The 18,019-nt window shown below is 49.0% G+C and overlaps 1 protein-coding gene across 2 annotated transcripts in view; it reads left to right on the top strand.

Moving 5' to 3' along the window:
• The window catches only part of ubr3 (ubiquitin protein ligase E3 component n-recognin 3), a 43,476-nt gene that overhangs the window by 21,078 nt on the left and 4,379 nt on the right, over positions 1-18,019 (top strand). Inside the window, exons 25-35 of one of the 2 annotated variants that reach the window (XM_084443454.1) lie at positions 1,061-1,210; positions 2,390-2,523; positions 3,222-3,332; positions 3,443-3,643; positions 4,285-4,421; positions 6,434-6,519; positions 11,314-11,419; positions 13,367-13,467; positions 15,022-15,146; positions 16,794-16,901; positions 17,151-17,276. In XM_084443454.1, the coding sequence (XP_084299580.1) occupies positions 1,061-1,210; positions 2,390-2,523; positions 3,222-3,332; positions 3,443-3,643; positions 4,285-4,421; positions 6,434-6,519; positions 11,314-11,419; positions 13,367-13,467; positions 15,022-15,146; positions 16,794-16,901; positions 17,151-17,276 (1,385 nt within the window). Of the gene's footprint in view, positions 1-1,060; positions 1,211-2,389; positions 2,524-3,221; positions 3,333-3,442; positions 3,656-4,284; positions 4,422-6,433; positions 6,520-11,313; positions 11,420-13,366; positions 13,468-15,021; positions 15,147-16,793; positions 16,902-17,150; positions 17,277-18,019 lie in introns of both variants that reach the window. The other variant, XM_084443453.1, reaches the window with a different exon arrangement.

Genomic DNA, 18,019 nt, shown 5'->3' with positions numbered 1-18,019 from the left:
TAATTAATCTTTAGCGGTGTCATTTGGATGGAGTGAGCAGGGCACTCAGCTGCTTAAATAATTATTGATACAAGGCACAGCCCAACGTTCTTAGGTTATAAGGGGATTTTTCTCTGCATCACAGCATAGTCAATTATTTTCTAGTAGAGGCTCTGGGTAGAGTGGTACTGATGTGTGAACCTGAACTAGGGCTGTCACAATACCACAATTTTGATCTTGTATGCAATAGCAATTAAAACGGTCATGTTTTTATAATTAATATGCACTGCCATGCTGTATGTACTCCTCTCTCTCCATTCTTCCCCATTTCTTCTCTGTCTCCAACCCCCCTTCCCCTCATCCACGTTAAACACTGCAAAACAAAGCCTCTTCCTGACCCTCTCTCTCCCTCCACCATCCTTCTCTCCACCTCCACTTCTATCTGTCCACCTCCCTCCCTCCCTCCCTCCCATCTCCTTTCTCTCTCCAGCTTGCACTCCCTTTACCACCACCCCCAATTCTCCCTCCTTCCCCATCTCCCCTCTCTCTCTCCCTCCCTATGTATAAAGATATACATGTGCAAATAACCTACATAAACTAAAAATTCACACATATCCACAGAGGCAGATGCATGTGCACACACACACCCCTCCTCACCAGGCAAGTGTAAATATAACTATGTGATTAGTATGCTAATAAAAAAAAATCTGTACCACTTTACATTACAGCTCCAAGGTAATACCATGGCAATTACCATTAGTTACTAGTAGTAGTTACCTGTGCAGTTACTACGGTAATACGATGTTAATATCTACATTACTAGTTTATATGTAATAACATGGAATCAGAGCTGTAAAATGCAACATTACCTGTTTCTACTTAATTCTATGGATAGATCCTTCCTATTCTGAGTACCCAGAAGCTCTCTCTATGGCAAGTACATCTGGGAACAAGCTATGATATTCAATCAGAGGCCAAACCAGCCTCTCCACACAGCCTACCATCTGCGCGGGCCAATCAGAATAGGAAGGATATAACCACAGTAGCCCAAAATAGTGTCTTTTTTGTCTCGGTGTGTCAGAATCTCCTGATGCTGAGGCGGCCATGGACCTGGGTGGAGCGGAGGTGCTAGAGTCTGAGGTGCTGTATGACTGCGTGATCTGTGGCCAGAGTGGCCCCTCCACCGAGGACCGGCCCACGGGCCTGGTGGTTCTCCTCCAGGCATCCTCAGGTACGGCACAACACTACCCACGCTCCCCCTCCTTCCCTGACACACCTGAATTAATGACCTACACGGGACGCCTTTGTTTCACCACTGTCCTGATTTGTAGTTCAATTTAAACAACCTGCAAATGAAATGGCAGTACAGCTCAAATTAACAGGTATTGTATTTCATAGATATGAGAATCTGCTCCCATATCATCGGCATTGCCTATTACACCAAAACGGCTATTCATTTAGGCTTACCTCCACCATATTGGGCATCTCAACTTAATAGGCCGCTTAGCTGTTGTTTTAATTGGCTCATTTATCATTCATGTGGATCTCTGGTTTCGCGCTCCTACAGCCTGGCGCTGCTAAGAGCTCATTTCTTTGCCGTCGTTGTGGACAGAGGAGTATCATTCACTGTCATGGAAAATAAACGCCACGTTTGATTAGCAATTAGTATAGTAATAGCACGGTTTCGGTAGGCTTGTCGCATCAAGGTCACAACACCTTTATATGACCTGCTGCCACCTGGGGTTTCATAGAGGGGGGGGGCCTGTCGACAGACGGCGTAAACACTGTAGGTGATAATTATTTGGCGGTTCATTATTCCACAGTATCACACCGTCCTTCCACAGATAGGAGACGGCAATCACTTTCAGGGGGGACGTTTTTTCCAGCACGATTTCACTGCCAGATGATGTGCTGGAAATGAGCTGTCATTACAGCCTCTGACTGATCAGTCATCTCTCTCGCTCGCTCTCGCTCTCTCTCTCTCTCTCTCTTTCTCCCTCTCTCTCTCTCCCTCTCTCGCTCTCTCTCGCTCTCTCCCTCTCTCTCGCCCTCTCCCTCCCTCCCTCACTCTCTTTCTCTCTCTCGCTCTCTCTCTCTCTCTCTCTCTCCCCCCCTCTCTCTCTTCCTCTCTCTCTCTCTCTCCCCCCTCTCCCTCTTCCTCCCTCGCTCTCTCTCTCTCTTACTCTCTCTCGTTCCTGCGCGGAAAGAGAAAACATCTGTGTTTGACTGCTGGCAGGCTCAAACACGACACATGTTCTCGCTGCAATCACTGTCCTTGATTGTTTTATGTAAATATTATGCAGACCCTATAAATAGAGTTTTGAAAGCTCATCAGTCATGGTAATAAATTAGAATGAAAGGTCGTTGGCTGGCGGCCGCGCCCCTGACGTGTGCTTTGATGGTTTCCTAGTGCTGGGTCACCGCTGTAAGAGCCAGGAGGCTAAGAAGCTGCCGACGTGCGACGAGGAGCGCATCTACCCCGCGGACACGTGCGGCGCCGCCCACGACGTCAGACTCGCCCTCATGCAGCGCTTCTTCAAAGACGTAGGTGTCTCTCTGACGCACTCGAAAGGCACGCAGCCGCTCTCGCTCTCTTTTTCTCTCTCTCTCTCTCTCTCTCTCTCTCTCTCTCTCTCTCTCTCTCTCTCTCTCTCTCTCTCTCTCTCTCTCTCTCTCTCTCTCTCTGTTTTGCTCTTTTTCCTTTTTTTCTGCCATCCCTACCAGTTCTCCTTGCCTTTGGCCTGTCAAGTGAAAGACTCGCTGTAACACAAACGCTAGCGTTACAGACTAAACCTCCTTCATGCACATTCAGACTGAGCTCCCATCATGCCTGTCGTTCCATTTCCTCCCGAGCAGCGTTCAGGTGAATCGGCAGCTTTGTGCCGGAGCGCTCTGAGCCCACAGCCCTGTGAGCCTGTCTGCCTGTCTGCCAGCCAGTCAGTCAGCCTGTCAGGCCCAGCTTGAAAGGAAATCAGACACGGGGGGATTTTGAGCTCCTAGCCCCGCCGAGCGCCGGCTTCTCCTCCACCTCTGCCGGCCTGAGCAGCGAGGGGTTCGGTCAGCGTGAGGAGAGAAACCCCTGCTGCTGTCCCTGGCTCTGCTCCGCAGCGTCCATCCACACCTCCTTCCCTCTTCAGAAAAACCTTCAGCCCTTTTAGAACACGGTCCCCAGCGCAGGTGAGGGTCTTCCAGGCACCGTGGAACTTACTACCATGCTACTGTGTCCTTCTGTTGTTTTTCAGAGCTCTTGTCTGCAGTCGGTGTCTATAGGCTGGGATGGGGGTGTGTATGTTCAGACCTGTGGACACACACTGCATATAGACTGCCACAAGTCCTACATGGAGTCTCTGAGGGTAAGGCAATAGCTGCATGTAAGTAGAACAACGTGTAGTTCACAGTAACACTACTGGCGTTCTGCGTTGATGTGAACTGACCTGTTGAGTGGTCACCTCCTGTTCCCCAGAACGACCAGGTCCTGCAGGGCTTCTCGGTGGACAAGGGCGAGTTCACCTGCCCGCTGTGCCGCCAGTTTGCCAACAGCGTGTTGCCCTGTCGCCCGGGGCGGGGCGCGGAGGTGGGCTCCTGGCACGCCCCCAGCAACAAGAAGACATGGACGCTGGTGAAGGAGGTGGAGGACCTGCAGGACCAGCTGGGCCTTTTCCCAGTAAGCGTCACTGTAAGGCAGAGAGATCTTTACCACTTCCTGTATTACCTCCTCATCTCGTCTCCCTGATCAGTGACCACTATCATTTCCAATGGCCATTGACTGACAACAGACAGCCTCTAAAAGTATTACATAAGTTAGACTCACGAGGCAGCCTCTAAACGCTGCGCTCAACGATTGACTGAAGACGTTCGTCCAGATTTTGTCACTGAAACTGGGTGGAAACGTTTTGAGAGATTGGAAAAAATCTGCATTGCAGAACCAATCCAGCGTCTTTAGGGCGGTCCTTCCTAATGGGGCGGTGAATGTTTTGTTTTGATTCTCCACTCCAGTTTGTTTGGAGGACATAATTTCCGGTAAGGTGGGTCTTTCACCCTGTTGGAGATGTAGGCAGAGATCTCCAAAGTCTGGTATAAAAAAAAGTATATATGGGTAACGACAACAAACACTGGCACTGACACCTCTGGCCTCATTTCATATCTAACCTGTCTTCTCCTGCCAGCTCTTGGCAGGGATTGTCTCTCATCTAATCCCTTAATGTGCTGATAGACCCGTAGGACGTTAGTCCATCATCTAGTCTTTACTGAGTTCTAATGTTTATAATCCTATTAAACAACACTTTAATGTTTTTTTTCTCCCAGACGGAGTCCAACCTGAGTAAAGAGATGGAGTTGGTCATTAAAGACATCAAGAACACTACCTGGAAGAAGTACATGGACTACGGCAAGAACCCAGGCTCACCCGACAACGACTTCCTTTTCATGTACTCTGTGGCCAGGTGAGCCCTAGCCGAGATCTTTGTACTAGGTCAGAAAACAATCTTGCCAATCAGCGTTGGTGCTGAGGAATACGAAATACTAAACAGCTACGCTGGGCGGGCTTAGGTGTGACGACAGCGAGGAGCGGTTGAAGTTAGCGTGTGATAGACGGTGAGGGACAGATGGTTCATCCAATCACCTGCCAACTGTGCCAAGTGTTTTTGATAGTGCCCGCCCTTTTCCAAACAGTTTCCAACGGAGAGTCCCCAGATGGCACATCAGGTTAGGAGAGCTCCAGTCCCCAGATAAGACGTCTCAGATGGAGTAATTCCTTTATCACGCTCCACTTCCCTCTCCAACTTTGAGACTTGGTGAAAGGACACCAAGCAACTTACTGTGGCTGGGTGTGTGTGTGATTGTGTGGTCTGTGCTTTTTTTGTGTTTGAGTGTCTGTGCGTGTGTGTGCTTGTGCGTGCGTGTGTGTTTGTGTGTGTGTAGTCCAGGCTGGGAGATGAGCGATGGTCTGGTCGTCGTGGGTTATCTCTCAGTGAGGCTAGTGACCCCTACTCGACCCCTACTCCTCAGACAGGGAGGCCCGGTGCTCCTCCACTGCTCTCACAAACCACTGACCGCAGCGGGCCGCTGGACTAGAAACGCCTGTCTGCTCCCCTGGCTCTCTGAACGCCCCCCACCCACTCCCCCCCTCGCCTCTCTGCTCCCCTGGCTCTCTGAATGCCCCCCCCCCTTCTCACCTTGCATCACAACGACCACAGGAGGAGAGCAGCGTCTGCCCCCCCACCCACGATCGGTCGGGTTCTTGTCTTGTTACGTTTCCCATTGTGTACGCCTCTTCGCTTCCCGGGGGACTGCTTGAAAAGGCTTTTTGATATTCGATATTGTGCAGCGTTTTGTACCTACAGGATATTGAGTGTTTAGATTACTTGGCGTAGAGTTGCTCGGCTGCTGTGGAGGTTCTCGATTGGCTTTATTCATACCTCTGATTGCGCTGCTGTGTGGAGCCTGGCGTGTTGCTGGGAAAAGCTCTCTTGAACTTCAGGCTGCACTAAAACACTATTGACTGACCAAGCCCTTTATTAAGTCCCTGACTGGATTTATTGCACCCAATTTGACTGGTTTGAAGAGCTATTTTTCTCAGCGTTCTTACTCATGGGTTTGCTAGCTCCTGTGTTTGGAACTGAGAAACCAACAGAACCCCCCCCGCCCCCAGCCTCGGCTCCTCAACCCCCCCAGAAGCCTCCAAACCCCTGCTCCTCAACCACACCCAGAACCCTCCCAACCCCTGCTCCTCAACCACACCCAGAACCCTCCCAACCCCTGCTCCTCAACCACACCCAGAACCCTCCCAACCCCTGCTCCTCAACCACACCCAGAACCCTCCCCTCCAGACGTCTGCAGCCTCCCCATGCTGCGGTCCCCTCCTCACCCTGGACCCTGCAGACGAGACCCCCCCCCGTTCTGCGTGTCTGGGTGCCTGTTGACTCTCTGAAGTTCAGTGAACAGCGCAAATTGCCTTTAGGAGGAGTGGAAAATTCCTCTGTCACAGGGGCGCTCTTATCAGCCGCAGCCAGATGGAGCGCTGGGAGTGCCGGCATTATCTATGTGAAATTGCTTTTTCTCCCAGGAAGCCCGGGGATTTGCACCCCCACCCCCCCAGCCTAGAGGAGGATAAAAACAGACCCTGTTCAGTCTAAATTTAGTAACGCCTATCTATTTTCTATATCAGTTTATTGTGTCTTTTTTAAACTTAATTTAATCAACCCTTTGGTAGAGGAAATTGAAAGGTGAATTGGAGTGTTTGGATATGCATGGGGGATGCTCACCAGGGATTAAACATGGAAGCTACTCGGGGGAACGGCTTCAATGTTACTGGTCCAGATTATATAAAACATTCAGAGCCTGGGAAATGGCGCCGTCTGGTTGATATGGAATTGTTGGTGCAAAATCCAGGCGTGTGACAGTGGGGATTCCTTCCTGCTGAGTATGACTGAACAGCCGTGGTTTGTTTCCTCAGGACCAACCTGGAGCTGGAGCTGGTCCACCGTGGGGGGAACCTGTGCTCCGGCGGAGCCAGCGCTGCGGCCAAGCGCTCCTGTCTCAGTGAGTCTCTCTTCTTCATCACCGTCAACGCGGTCTGTGTGGCCGCGTGCTCTGATGTGCTCCTCCCAGGTCGACCGCGCGTTACAGCAACCCTCCTCACCTCCTGTACACACCTGGACTGGCAAAACCGATTCTTCTAATCATCTAGTCTTTAGGGTTTAGTGTTAGTGTTATAACTGCAGGGTTTAGTGTTTGTTATAACTGCAGGGTTTAGTGTTGGTGTTATAACTGCAGGGTTTAGTGTTAGTGTTATAACTGCAGGGTTTAGTGTTAGTGTTATAACTGCAGGGTTTAGTGTTGGTGTTATAAAAGCAGGGTTTAGTGTTGGTGTTATAACTGCAGGGTTTAGTGTTGGTGTTATAACTGCAGGGTTAAGTGTTAGTGTTATAACTGCAGGGTTTAGTGTTGGTGTTATAACTGCAGGGTTTAGTGTTAGTGTCATAACTGCAGGGTTTAGTGTTGGTGTTATAACTGCAGGGTTTAGTGTTAGTGTTATAACTGCAGGGTTTAGTGTTAGTTTTATAACTGCAGGGTTTAGTGTTAGTGTTATAACTGCAGGGTTTAGTGTTAGTGTCATAACTGCAGGGTTTAGTGTTAGTGTCATAACTGCAGGGTTTAGTGTTGGTGTTATAACTGCAGGGTTTAGTGTTAGTGTTATAACTGCAGTGTTTAGTGTTAGTGTTATAACTGCAGGGTTTAGTGTTAGTGTCATAACTGCAGGGTTTAGTGTTAGTGTTATAACTGCAGGGTTTAGTGTTAGTGTTATAACTGCAGTGTTTAGTGTTAGTGTTATAACTGCAGGGTTTAGTGTTAGTGTTATAACTGCAGGGTTTAGTGTTGGTGTCATAACTGGGCGGGTACATAAGCCTGCATGCCTGCCTTGACCTCTTGTTGTATATCAGTGAAACTGTAACTGAGTATCGATTCACAGCGTTCTGGTGGGATGGGCTGCGTGTTTCTCCTTGTGATCAGGTGCTGTGATAGGCGCTGGCACTTAGATAGGCGATGACGGTGACCTGAGGGGATTATTGGCGCTGGGTAATGAAATGTCTGGGTTGTGATTGGAGGAGCTGGTCCATGTAACTGTTGGACCATTTGAAGGAGCTGGTCCATGTAACTTCAGGGATGGAAACTTGTCATCTTTCGGCGAAATTCGATAAGATCATGAAAAAACAGCGGAGGGAGTTTTATAAAGTAATGCAGTTGAGTGTGTGGTTTGTATTGGGCTGCTAGTAACAAAACATGCACTTGCTTTCACTTTCAAATACATCCATCTATTTTGTACCATGATAAACTGGTACAAAGGCTGATGGTAGCCTACCAAAAAAACCTGGGCTGTGTTTTCCAGAGGCATCGTAGCGCTACGTTCATCTTAGCGCTATGATGAACACCGTAGCTTACGATGAATGTAGCGCTACGATGCCTCTGGGGAAACTCAGCCCTGGCCTTTGGCCTCACTGTCAGAGTGCCTCAAGCAGAGAGAGTCTGCAACATTTTATCAGCTCGCAGTACTAGTGTGCTACAGGCTCCTGTAAGTGAGACCAACAGCAGGAGCAAAAGAGACGTTGGGTTAGCAGTGGCAGGTGATCCAGGTGAGCTGTGTGGGAGAGCGGACTTTACAACGCCCTTCTGCACTGGTTTGATTGACCAACACACTTCACTTGTCATGTGCTCCCTCTGTTATTGTCTCCCGGCGGGCAACGCTGAAGAGGGAGGACTTCAGGTCGACCCCTGTATGTTAGTGCATGCATACGTGTGTCCAGAAAACGTGTACCAGAGCTCACCGCCTGGGGGCGCTCACTACAATTAATTTTTCCCACTGCCAAGTACAATTAGCCTTGCACATAAAGAACTATGCTTGGTGTCTGACATTTCTACTCAGGAGCCGGTCTACTTACTAAATGCACAAAGTTCAGAGCTTCAGGTGTTTAGTAGCTCTTTTGGTGATTGTTCTTAGTCAGACCCTGTAGAATATATTGAACATGTATGGTGACAGTCACACTAATTCACCATTTCTGTCATATTCGCAACTTCATGTACAAAATCTGAAACAAAAAATCATAAAAGTATGATTTTAATTGATTGTAAAATGGACAATTTTAGATTGTAAAAGTTGTACAATAACATTTCTTGAGGGCTGATGTCATGTCAAACATTTATTATGCAGAGCGACACAAGAAAACACAGCGATACATGCTTATAACTCAGTGGGGGGAAAAAATGCCTTCTGTCTAGCCTTAATATTGGCAATCATGGTTTGATGGAGCACGGCAAATGTAATCGAATGGTCAGAAGTTATCATAATACTCTGAATCCTTTCATTTAGCTGCAAACGCTCGGACATGTAAAGAAGCCTGTGAGTGGACAGGATGATATGCGCGAGGCCCGGACGAAGGAACCAGGCTCACGGTCGGACCTAAGAAGCAGACTGGACAAACTTTGCTGGATACGGGCTGCAGGTTCTGAGGAGAAACAAAACACATGCAGGTCCTGAAAGGGCTCATAGTGTACAACCACCAGTTAAAATATTGTTCGCCTACCACCCACCCACCCAGAATCCGAGAGGCTGGTATAAAGAACAAATGCGGAAATTAGTGCAAGTCCTACTGAATAGTGGGCGATTATTCTCCAACGACCCTAATCGACTCCAAACTGCTCAAAACCAGGCCAGCTAGCTTCTGTAGGCCAAGAGGAATCCAATGATGTCCACCTCTTCACGTTTGGTTGATTTTACCGACCGCTAGATTGACATGAACGACCGATTTCATTGAACAACTGTACTCTACATGATGACGACATGCATCAGGGGTGGGGGACGACAGGTTCACTGAGAGCACTTGTGTTGTTTTAGCCTCGCGTTCGCTTTAAGCGTGTTAGACGACGTCGTGATCCTCGTCAGAACTCGCGAGGAGACGAGCGCGGTGTTTAATTAGTCTGTTTAGCGGCGATAAATTTGAAGCGCTCGCTGCTCCGGTGAAATGGCCTGTCATCCCCGAGTGGGGCCAGAGAGATTTCACAGCGGAGGGGAGGCCATTTTCTGAGCTACATTAACCGGGCAGCCGCGCCAACAGCCAAATTGACTCAGTTGCAGTACATTAGTGCTCCATCTTCACGGGGGGATGGGATATGGAGGGGAAAGAGAGACATGGGCTAACTACCGCAACCCACGGTGGGGGGGGCATTCCTAACCCCACATCCCCACGCCGCGCCTCCGTCGTACGGCTGACGAGGACGTCCCAGGATGAAGAGAGAAGAGCTGCCTGGCAGTCCCTCGTGTTAAATCAGCTGTGCACGGCCGGCCCTTCGGAAACGCCTGCCTTCGGCTGGTCTAGCAGCCAACCTCGATTTGTTCAGGAGCCTCCTTTAGAGTGGCAGGCAGGTCTACAGCCTTCGAAGCCTGTTAGAATACCTTTATCCCAGCAGGTGTCAGGGGGGGACATGTCCAAGTGAGTTGATGGTTGAACACTGAGTTTGTCCACAAGGAGGAGAGAGAGAGAGTTTGTGTGGGTTTCTGTGTGTGTGAGCGTGCGTGCGTGCGTGCGTGCGTGCGTGCGCGTGCATGCATGAGTCACGCAGGCATTACAAATCTCTAACCGGAAGGATGACCAGAGCACGGGGGTAAAGGATCGTGGCAAATGGCATGAGCTCTAATAGGAAGCCGAGCCAGATCGATATCCAGCTGAAGGCATCTCTATTGCTGCTGTCGGTGGGGGGTGCAGGGGGGGGGGGGTGTTGGGGGTGGATGGTGGAAGGGGGGGGGGGGGTGTTGGGGGTGGATGGTGGAAAGGGGAGGGTGTTGGGCGTGGCTGGCAGCGGGCTGTGGGAAGCCTGTCAGGCAGATGGAGGAGGCGCTACTGTCAGCGATGTGAGCATTGTCAGAATGGAGGAGCGGCTCTCCTGCCAGCCTGCTGGGCATTGGCGGGTTTTGGGGCCACGGAGTGCGACTCCACCACGCCCTCCTGCAGCGGAGGGAGTCTAGCCCTATCTGCTCAGAGTGACGGGCCAAGGCGTCGCCCCCTTTAGCCAGGGGTGTGTTTTCTCACCTGTAGAGGGCAGTGTTGGTTTAGGGTTAGGTTTTGGCAGTCAGCTCACACATGCAAGTCAATATCGCAGCGTTGGTTATGAACGCACTGTTTTGCTGCATTAGAGATACTGTGTCATAACTCTCTTGTAAAACAGATAATCCAACAGTCAGGGGGTTGTAGAAGGTATTGAAACACAGTACTGAAACACGTACTGTATAATACATTAGATTCGCTCTCTCTGCGTTGGGTCTGCTGTTCTGTGTATCTGGGTGCAGGATTATGACATGCCATCCACAGATCTGATGTTGTTCAGCAAAAATCTCCACAAAAAATCTGAATGTTCTTGCTCCTCTAATGAGACATTTTTGAATATGACTTATTGGCTTTAATGGACACTAACTTGAATTGAGGCTATAATAGGAAAGTCAGTTCATTTGTTTCTGGGCTAATAAGATAATGAGCAGAGGAAGACATTGTTCCAGAAGGGTACATGTTATCTTTCATAAGGATGTTTTTTGCTAGACTCACCTTCGTAGCGTTCATTCCTGCGCCCATATAACGGTTTAACAGCCAGCTGCTGCCTCCATACTTTAAGTCTATTCTGGTCAAGTTGTAATATAATATTTCTTTCATATATCAAACAGATGTGCTTTTGATGAGGTGTCGGCAAGGCTGTGTGAATCTCATTGCCATCCCGAGTGTGGAGTGAGATAACAGCGTGTCGGGTTCCATTTGGGCGACGATAACGCGTGTTTATTTGCGCTTCCAGACCAGCTCTTCCATGTGCTGGCCATGCACATGCGTCTGTACAGCATCGACTCGGCCTACAACCCCTGGACCAGGCTCACCCAGATCACACAGGGACGAGATGCAGGGTGAGTGACCATCACCGGACCTCAAGCTTATCCCCATATGCTCCACCTTACAAACACACACACACACACACACACAGCATAATCACAGTGCCCCTCTTACTAAACACTACCATGTCCTCCTAGCCCATAACAGCTCCCCGCCCCACCCCAACTAAGAGGATCTAAAAACAGAAAAGAAACCATGTGCAGTTGCCATAGATACCAATAATTGCTGCATCTGGCAAATCACCGTGTGCTCGGCGGAGAGCGAAACCACCCTGTCACAATCACCGCTCCGCCGGCAGGCACACAGAACGCCCCGATACCGAGCAGCGCGTCAAGCTCTGCAACGCACAGCTTCAGAGCAGAGGGGCATTTACCAAAGGCTGGTCACTCTCACCGCCCCTCCGTGCCCCTCACGAAGCCAGCCTCGCACGTTTTTTTTTGTCAAACGTGCATTTAGCGGTCAATAGAGTTTGGTTGTCAGAGTTTACAGCCGCTGCTCATATAACACTTAGCACTATTAGCTGAGCTAACGACCTCTCGTCTTCCCTGTTAGCAGTGGGAGACAGCTTTTACACCTGTTACTGTTAAAACGCTGGGAGCCAGGCAGTAATCTCAGTGGAGCAATTTGATGTTAAAAATACTTAGTTAGGGATTTTAGGAGGCGGTACTATCATTGACGCCCTCAGGCACTCTTGTTGCGCTATTTAAATAGGACACGAGAGAAGCTTGTCTTTACACCTAATGTACTGTGACCTCGACACACTTTATTCATTTCATTCATTTTGGAGGATGCACATACTTGTAAATGTAATTGGAGAGACTTTCCGTTTAAAGACAATATTTTTAGATTGACCAATTCATTAGTCACTAAGATTTGGCCTGGATTTTACTGTCATTTTTGACTAGCTTTTACTGTGGCTGTGTGTGCTGCATGCAGTAGACTACCCTGCTGATAAGAGCGGCATATTGCTGTGTCAAAGGTTTTCTTCCAATGTGCTGTGAAATTAACTAGAGTGGCTTCAGAGAATGGAAGGTATTATACTCTTAAGTGCCTTTTCCCCGCGATATGAAATCCCTGAGGTGCTCTTAAGGTAGAGTAGGGGTTGGAAGCTCTCTCTGAGCAGTCGGTAGAAAAGAAGCCATTCAAATGGAGATGGCCGTCAACAACGACGCAGATTGTCCTGCAGCTGGAAGTGGGTCAGAGGACGCACAGAGAACAGGCTCCGCCTTCCCCAGCTGCATTCACCCTGCGTGAGGAAGTCCTCGAGGGCCTCGTCGTTTAAACAAATTTGATTGCGCTTCATATTCAGCGAGCACTTAGCACTAGGCTCTCTATTGAATAAAAGGCAGTCCACGCATAGCCTGTAGTATATATGCTATTCTAGAAGCTTGTATGCCCATGTAAATGTAAATGTAAGCTTGTGTAAGTAGGGCTTTAGAACTCTCAGTACATTATTTACACAAATATTTTCATGTTGTGAAGTCAAATATCTGTACAGTATGCCTTTACCATGCTCGATCGTAACATGAAAGATGGCGATATATTGAAAGGTTGCGATTATTATTATTTTCTATTAAATTGTGTAATAAGGACCTAATAATGTCCTCTGTACTGTGTGTGTATTGATGACTGATATGAGTGTATGTGAATGTGTGTGTGTGTGTGTGTGTTTGTTTTGATGACTGATATGTGTGCGTGTGTATTGATGACTTGTGTGTGTTTATGTGCGTGTGTTAGTGTGTGTATTGATGACCTGTGTGCGTGTGTATTGATGATTGGTGTGTGTGTGTGTGTATTGATAACGTGTGTGTGCGTATTGATGACTGATGTGTTTGTGGACTGATAACGTGTGTGTGTATTGATAACGCGTGTGTGTATGATGACTGATGTGTGTGTGTGTATTGATAACGTGTGTGTGTGTGTGTGTATTGATGACCGATGTGTGTGTGTCTCTTCCCCAGCGGTCTGGATGACGAGCGTCCCGAGGTCCCCATGCTGTTCAGAGACGTCCCCTCCCTCCTCATCATCTTGGTGCTGACCATGCCGCAGCCTCTACGCAAAGGTGCCTCGCTCCTCAGTCTCTATCTGTGTTCTGCATCAGGACGGGAGTGTGTGTGTGTGTGCGTATGTGTGCGTGCGTGTGTGTGCATGCGTGCGTGCGTGCGCGTGGGGGGTTAGGCTGCACACAGAGAGAGGGAGAGAGAGAGATGGAGGGGGGGGGGGGTCGGTCCCTGGGTGGCTGGTCCACATCGACGGAGCCATTATCGGTCCTAATCATGACTGAGTGTGGCGAGCGAGGGCGTCTTCTCCGGTCTCTTATCTGCAGGCCTGCTCTCTTTATTTGGCTGTGAGGAGCAGAGCGGTCTGGCCTCCTTGGGGGTGCGAGTGGATGGGGAGGAGGGGGGGGGGGCAGGCGCCTCCTTCACGTGCCCTTCATCTCCCCAGCTGGAGATCTCCTCCTTCTCAGCCCCTCACGGCAGAGACAAGAGGAGGAGGAGGAGGAGGGGTGGGGGGTGGGCCACACAAGCCCAAATGGCAGCAATCACGTTTAATGGCTGCCGCGTCGTACAAAGCTGCTCATTTCAGTGACGGCTGAACTGACTGAACCCAGGGAAGAACACCGAGGCCTGAAGATCTCACCCAGCATAAGAAAAAACAGGGGGAAGAAACCGAATGGAGTGAAAGATGGCCGCCGGTGACTTATCCCTGCTTCACCGCAGGCCGAGGTGTGAGGCGTGGCTCCGCGGGATACAGGAGTAGAGTTCGGCGTCGATTGTTCGTACTGAAAACCGACGTCGTGCGGAGGAGGCGCACGGTTGCACTGAACTGAAAGCCATTTCGGAGACCGCCCCTGTAGCTCCCCCCTCCACTGACGGGTCCGGGAACGGCTCTCCTCTCCACGGTGCCCTTCAGAGAGCCTGCCGGGGAAAAAACGGCCCTCCCATGTCCCAAATTAGCCTTTAGATGGGGACTTTTGTATCTTTTTCCATTCCGCTCATTGATTAAACCCAAATAAGCGTCATTACGGCCCTTGCTGGGAGATGGAGAATTGATTTTAGCACCTCAGGACGGGAGATGAGCGTGAATGAAGTCCTTTATTAGAGCACGGCGAGAGGTCCAGAGCCAGGACATGCCTGTCCTTCAGAGTGCAGGGAGGTGGGGGAGGGGGGCTTGTGTTGTTGTAGTGGGGGGGGGTCCCTTGTGTGTCCTTCATGGCAGTAAAGGTGTTTGTGTGCTTTTAATGCAACACTAACACGCAGAACAATGACCAGCACAGTGGACCTGTCGGGGGTGGGGGTGGGGGGGGCGGAGCTCATTGTGTTTCTGTCTTCTGAACCAAGAGCTCCTCCTTCTTGTCTCCCGTCCGCAGAGCCCTGCTAATTACCGCCTCGGGTTTGTGACAAGCCTTAAAAACAGAGCCCCCCCCCCCAGAGTACAGGCCCTGCTCATTGGCCCAGCCAGATAACGATTCCAGGCGTCTGAATGGACGTATCAATTTTTAACAGCGGTCAATAGTAGGCCTGCGTGTGCTGCGCTGTACCAGACGTCGGCGACTTGTGCGTGCGTGTGTGTGTGTGTGTGCGTGCGTAACCTGCGTTGTCCTCCGTCCCTGTAGAGCACTTCAGCTGCGTGGTGAGGATGCTGTACAACCTGCAGTACATCCAGGCGCTGGCGGCGCTCTCAGCCAGGCTCAGCCCCGAGGAGAGGCAAGCCTGGAGCACCGCCGGGGCCCTCAAGAAGGTAACGACGGAGAAATCACCCTCATCATCCCCCCCACCCACACACACACCCCCTCTACGCATCACCGCGGTTAGATAAGGGTGTTTTTGAAAAGCCTCACAGGGCCCGGTCAAACTAGAGGACTCTGTCTTGTCTGTCTGGGTGCGTGCGTGCGAGTAAGTCTTGCTTCCTGCTTTTCTCCTCTCCTCCGCTCACAGCCTATCTTAAATCACCGTATTTGATTCAGCATGGAGATGGATGAAGCTCTTACTGTGTTCATGCAGGTTTTTTATGTGTTTTTTTTGTTGTTGCTGTAGACAATATCGATCTTCATTATCAGGCAAAGTGTGATTGCCGGGCAGGAGCGGCATTAATTGGCAATCCGTCTTCAGTCTATTAAATCTGTATTAGTGAGTAGCTGGTTTGAATGTCAATGGACAAACAGCAGAACTCTCTGCCTCCAGGGTGGTGTCATCTATTATCCAGGCACGGTTGGATATCTTCCCCCTTCTCTCTCTCTCTCTCTCTCTCTCTCTCTCTCTCTCTCTCTCTCCTGAACAATACAGCCTCGCTGGCAGGCTGTCATTAAGACGTGGCTGAAATCCTCATTGTGAACGGCGTTCATATTTGGAAGGGTGTCACTGTATTTAAATGACGCTAGATTAAAAAAGAGGCAGCTAAGATCAGAGACCAGGGGAAGGAAATCTTAAGACATTAAATTCCTCCTCTATAAATCTATGACAGTGAACGCCAGGCTAGATAAGAGGGCCACTGTTTTATATTCTGGCACCGTCAACTTGATAAATGCTAGCAGCTTTTCCCCATATAATATATTAGTCAAACCAGTTGAATTTTTATCAGGACACACACTCTCTGTAATGTCTCTGTGCTTATCACCGGTCGGATATTTTATTGCGTGAAAAGAATTATTGCGCACCAGACTTATTCTGCATAAATGATCATATTAATATACTGTGTAGCACATTTGTCTGAGAGACCGGGGAGTTTGAGAGAGACCCAGAGAGACAACGCTGCCACTGGTTCAACTACATTAAAAATGGATTGAGACTCACTTGTAGGGCTGGGTTCAAAAAATCGAATAATCGATTCTGAATCAAATGATTCAGAATCGATTCATGAATCCCAAAATCGATCTTTTATTTAATGAATAAATTAAGGAATTAATAGTTCATTCATTCATTCAATGATTCATTCATTCATTCATTCATTTTTGGAAATCAGTATCGATACCCAGCCCTAGTATTGATGTGTTGCATAACTTGGCAGTCATGTAATTAAGGTTACAGCTAAATAAAAAACTGGTTTTAGTAACACTAACCGAATCGATATTGAATCGAATCAAATCAAATTGAATCGTGATAATCGGTTCTGCACCTTGTGAATCGGAATTCGAATCGATACCCAGCCCTACTCACTTGGAGTAGCCTCAGTGGCAGCATCTGAAAACTGACCTGATGTTCAGTTATTGTAATTGTGAAGCATCACTCAAGGTTCCAGGTGGTTTATTGGTCCTATGTTCAAGATGCAAGTAAATACTTAAACAAAGCTGCCCCCCAACGTGGGTCTTGAACCCACAACCTGAGGTGAGAGTCTCATGCTCTACCGACTGAACTCTTCAGTACCTGTCCGGTGACCTTTAACCCACAGAACACCGTCAACGCGGAGAAGTCCTACGAAGCCCTTCTTGGCCATGTCATCAGTGAACTGTCCAATCAGAAGGGCGTGTATGAGGTGAACACAGAAGAACCATCCATGGTAAGTTGTTTGTGATGATGGTAATGACCTGTTCAGAACTAAACCACATCTCTTACTCCATCTGTTTTGGTAGCTGATCCACTAGTCGTTTTGTTTTTTTGGTCTTACATGATGAATTGCCCATTAGTTAGAAAAGCAACAATGGTTTGATTCCTCCGGTCTCCGTGCAAGAGATATACATCATCTCATTACCAGCCAGCTGTTGGGGGGGTTATTGATGAGGCGTTGCTCCTGTGCTCGTCTCCCCAGCTGAGCTCCATTGTGTGGTCCCCGCAGTCCATCGAGTTCAGCCTCCAGCAGCTCTGCCTGCCGTACCTGCGCCTCTCCAGCCTCCTGCAGCACCACCTGTACGGGGACCACCTGACGGGCTGCCCGGTACGCCGCCACAACGCACCACACCTGCTCACCCTTTCAACTGTCCCTGAATAGCCTGCAGGATGATGTATGACACATTTTTTAACGTTTTCACAATAGAGTCTGGACTTCCAGCTGCCCAGACTGATTTGGGTTTTCACAGAAAATGGGGCGCCAATCATGAGACTGCATTTTAAGTGCTGTTCCAGCCCCAGTGCCTGATTGGTTCCCGTAGATGATGACGAGAAATACAGGAGTTCGCTAGTAGAAGAATAGTAATGGTAGCTCCAGAAGCAACGAGTGGTAATGTTAAGGTTAGAAGAATAAACACTGCCATAAGTGAAGTTATTGCAGAAATACACTCATTGGCCGGGTTTCCTGAACGAGTTAAGAAGTACTTAGCTCCAAAGTACTTCTTAACTCCCATACGAAGGGTTCCTTAAGAAGGTTCTTTATCAGGAAACCCGGCCAATAACAGTTAAAGAAGAACAAGAGCATGCGCTAGTGGAGTTTCTCCGCGGAAAATACTTTTTCATCATTCTTCTGACTGGATTTGGCAAAAGTTGTATCTGTTTTGTTACGCTGATTGGCTGAAGGACTTCGTTTGTCAAGGCAAGTACTCCCACCCACTCAAATCAGTCTGGGCATCTGAAAGTCCAGACTCCAGCCCAGACTATTGTGAAAACGACAAAAAATCGTGGTGAGTCTGGTTTACCAGGCTATATGATACATTGGGCCGAATAGAATCCATCAAATCACGGGAA

The sequence above is a fragment of the Borostomias antarcticus genome, assembly GCF_949987555.1.
Source record: "Borostomias antarcticus genome assembly, chromosome: 9".
Lineage (NCBI taxonomy): Eukaryota > Metazoa > Chordata > Actinopteri > Stomiiformes > Stomiidae > Borostomias > Borostomias antarcticus.
The sequence above is the reverse complement of the archived record's forward strand: the minus strand, read 5'-3'. Positions and strand labels throughout refer to the sequence as shown.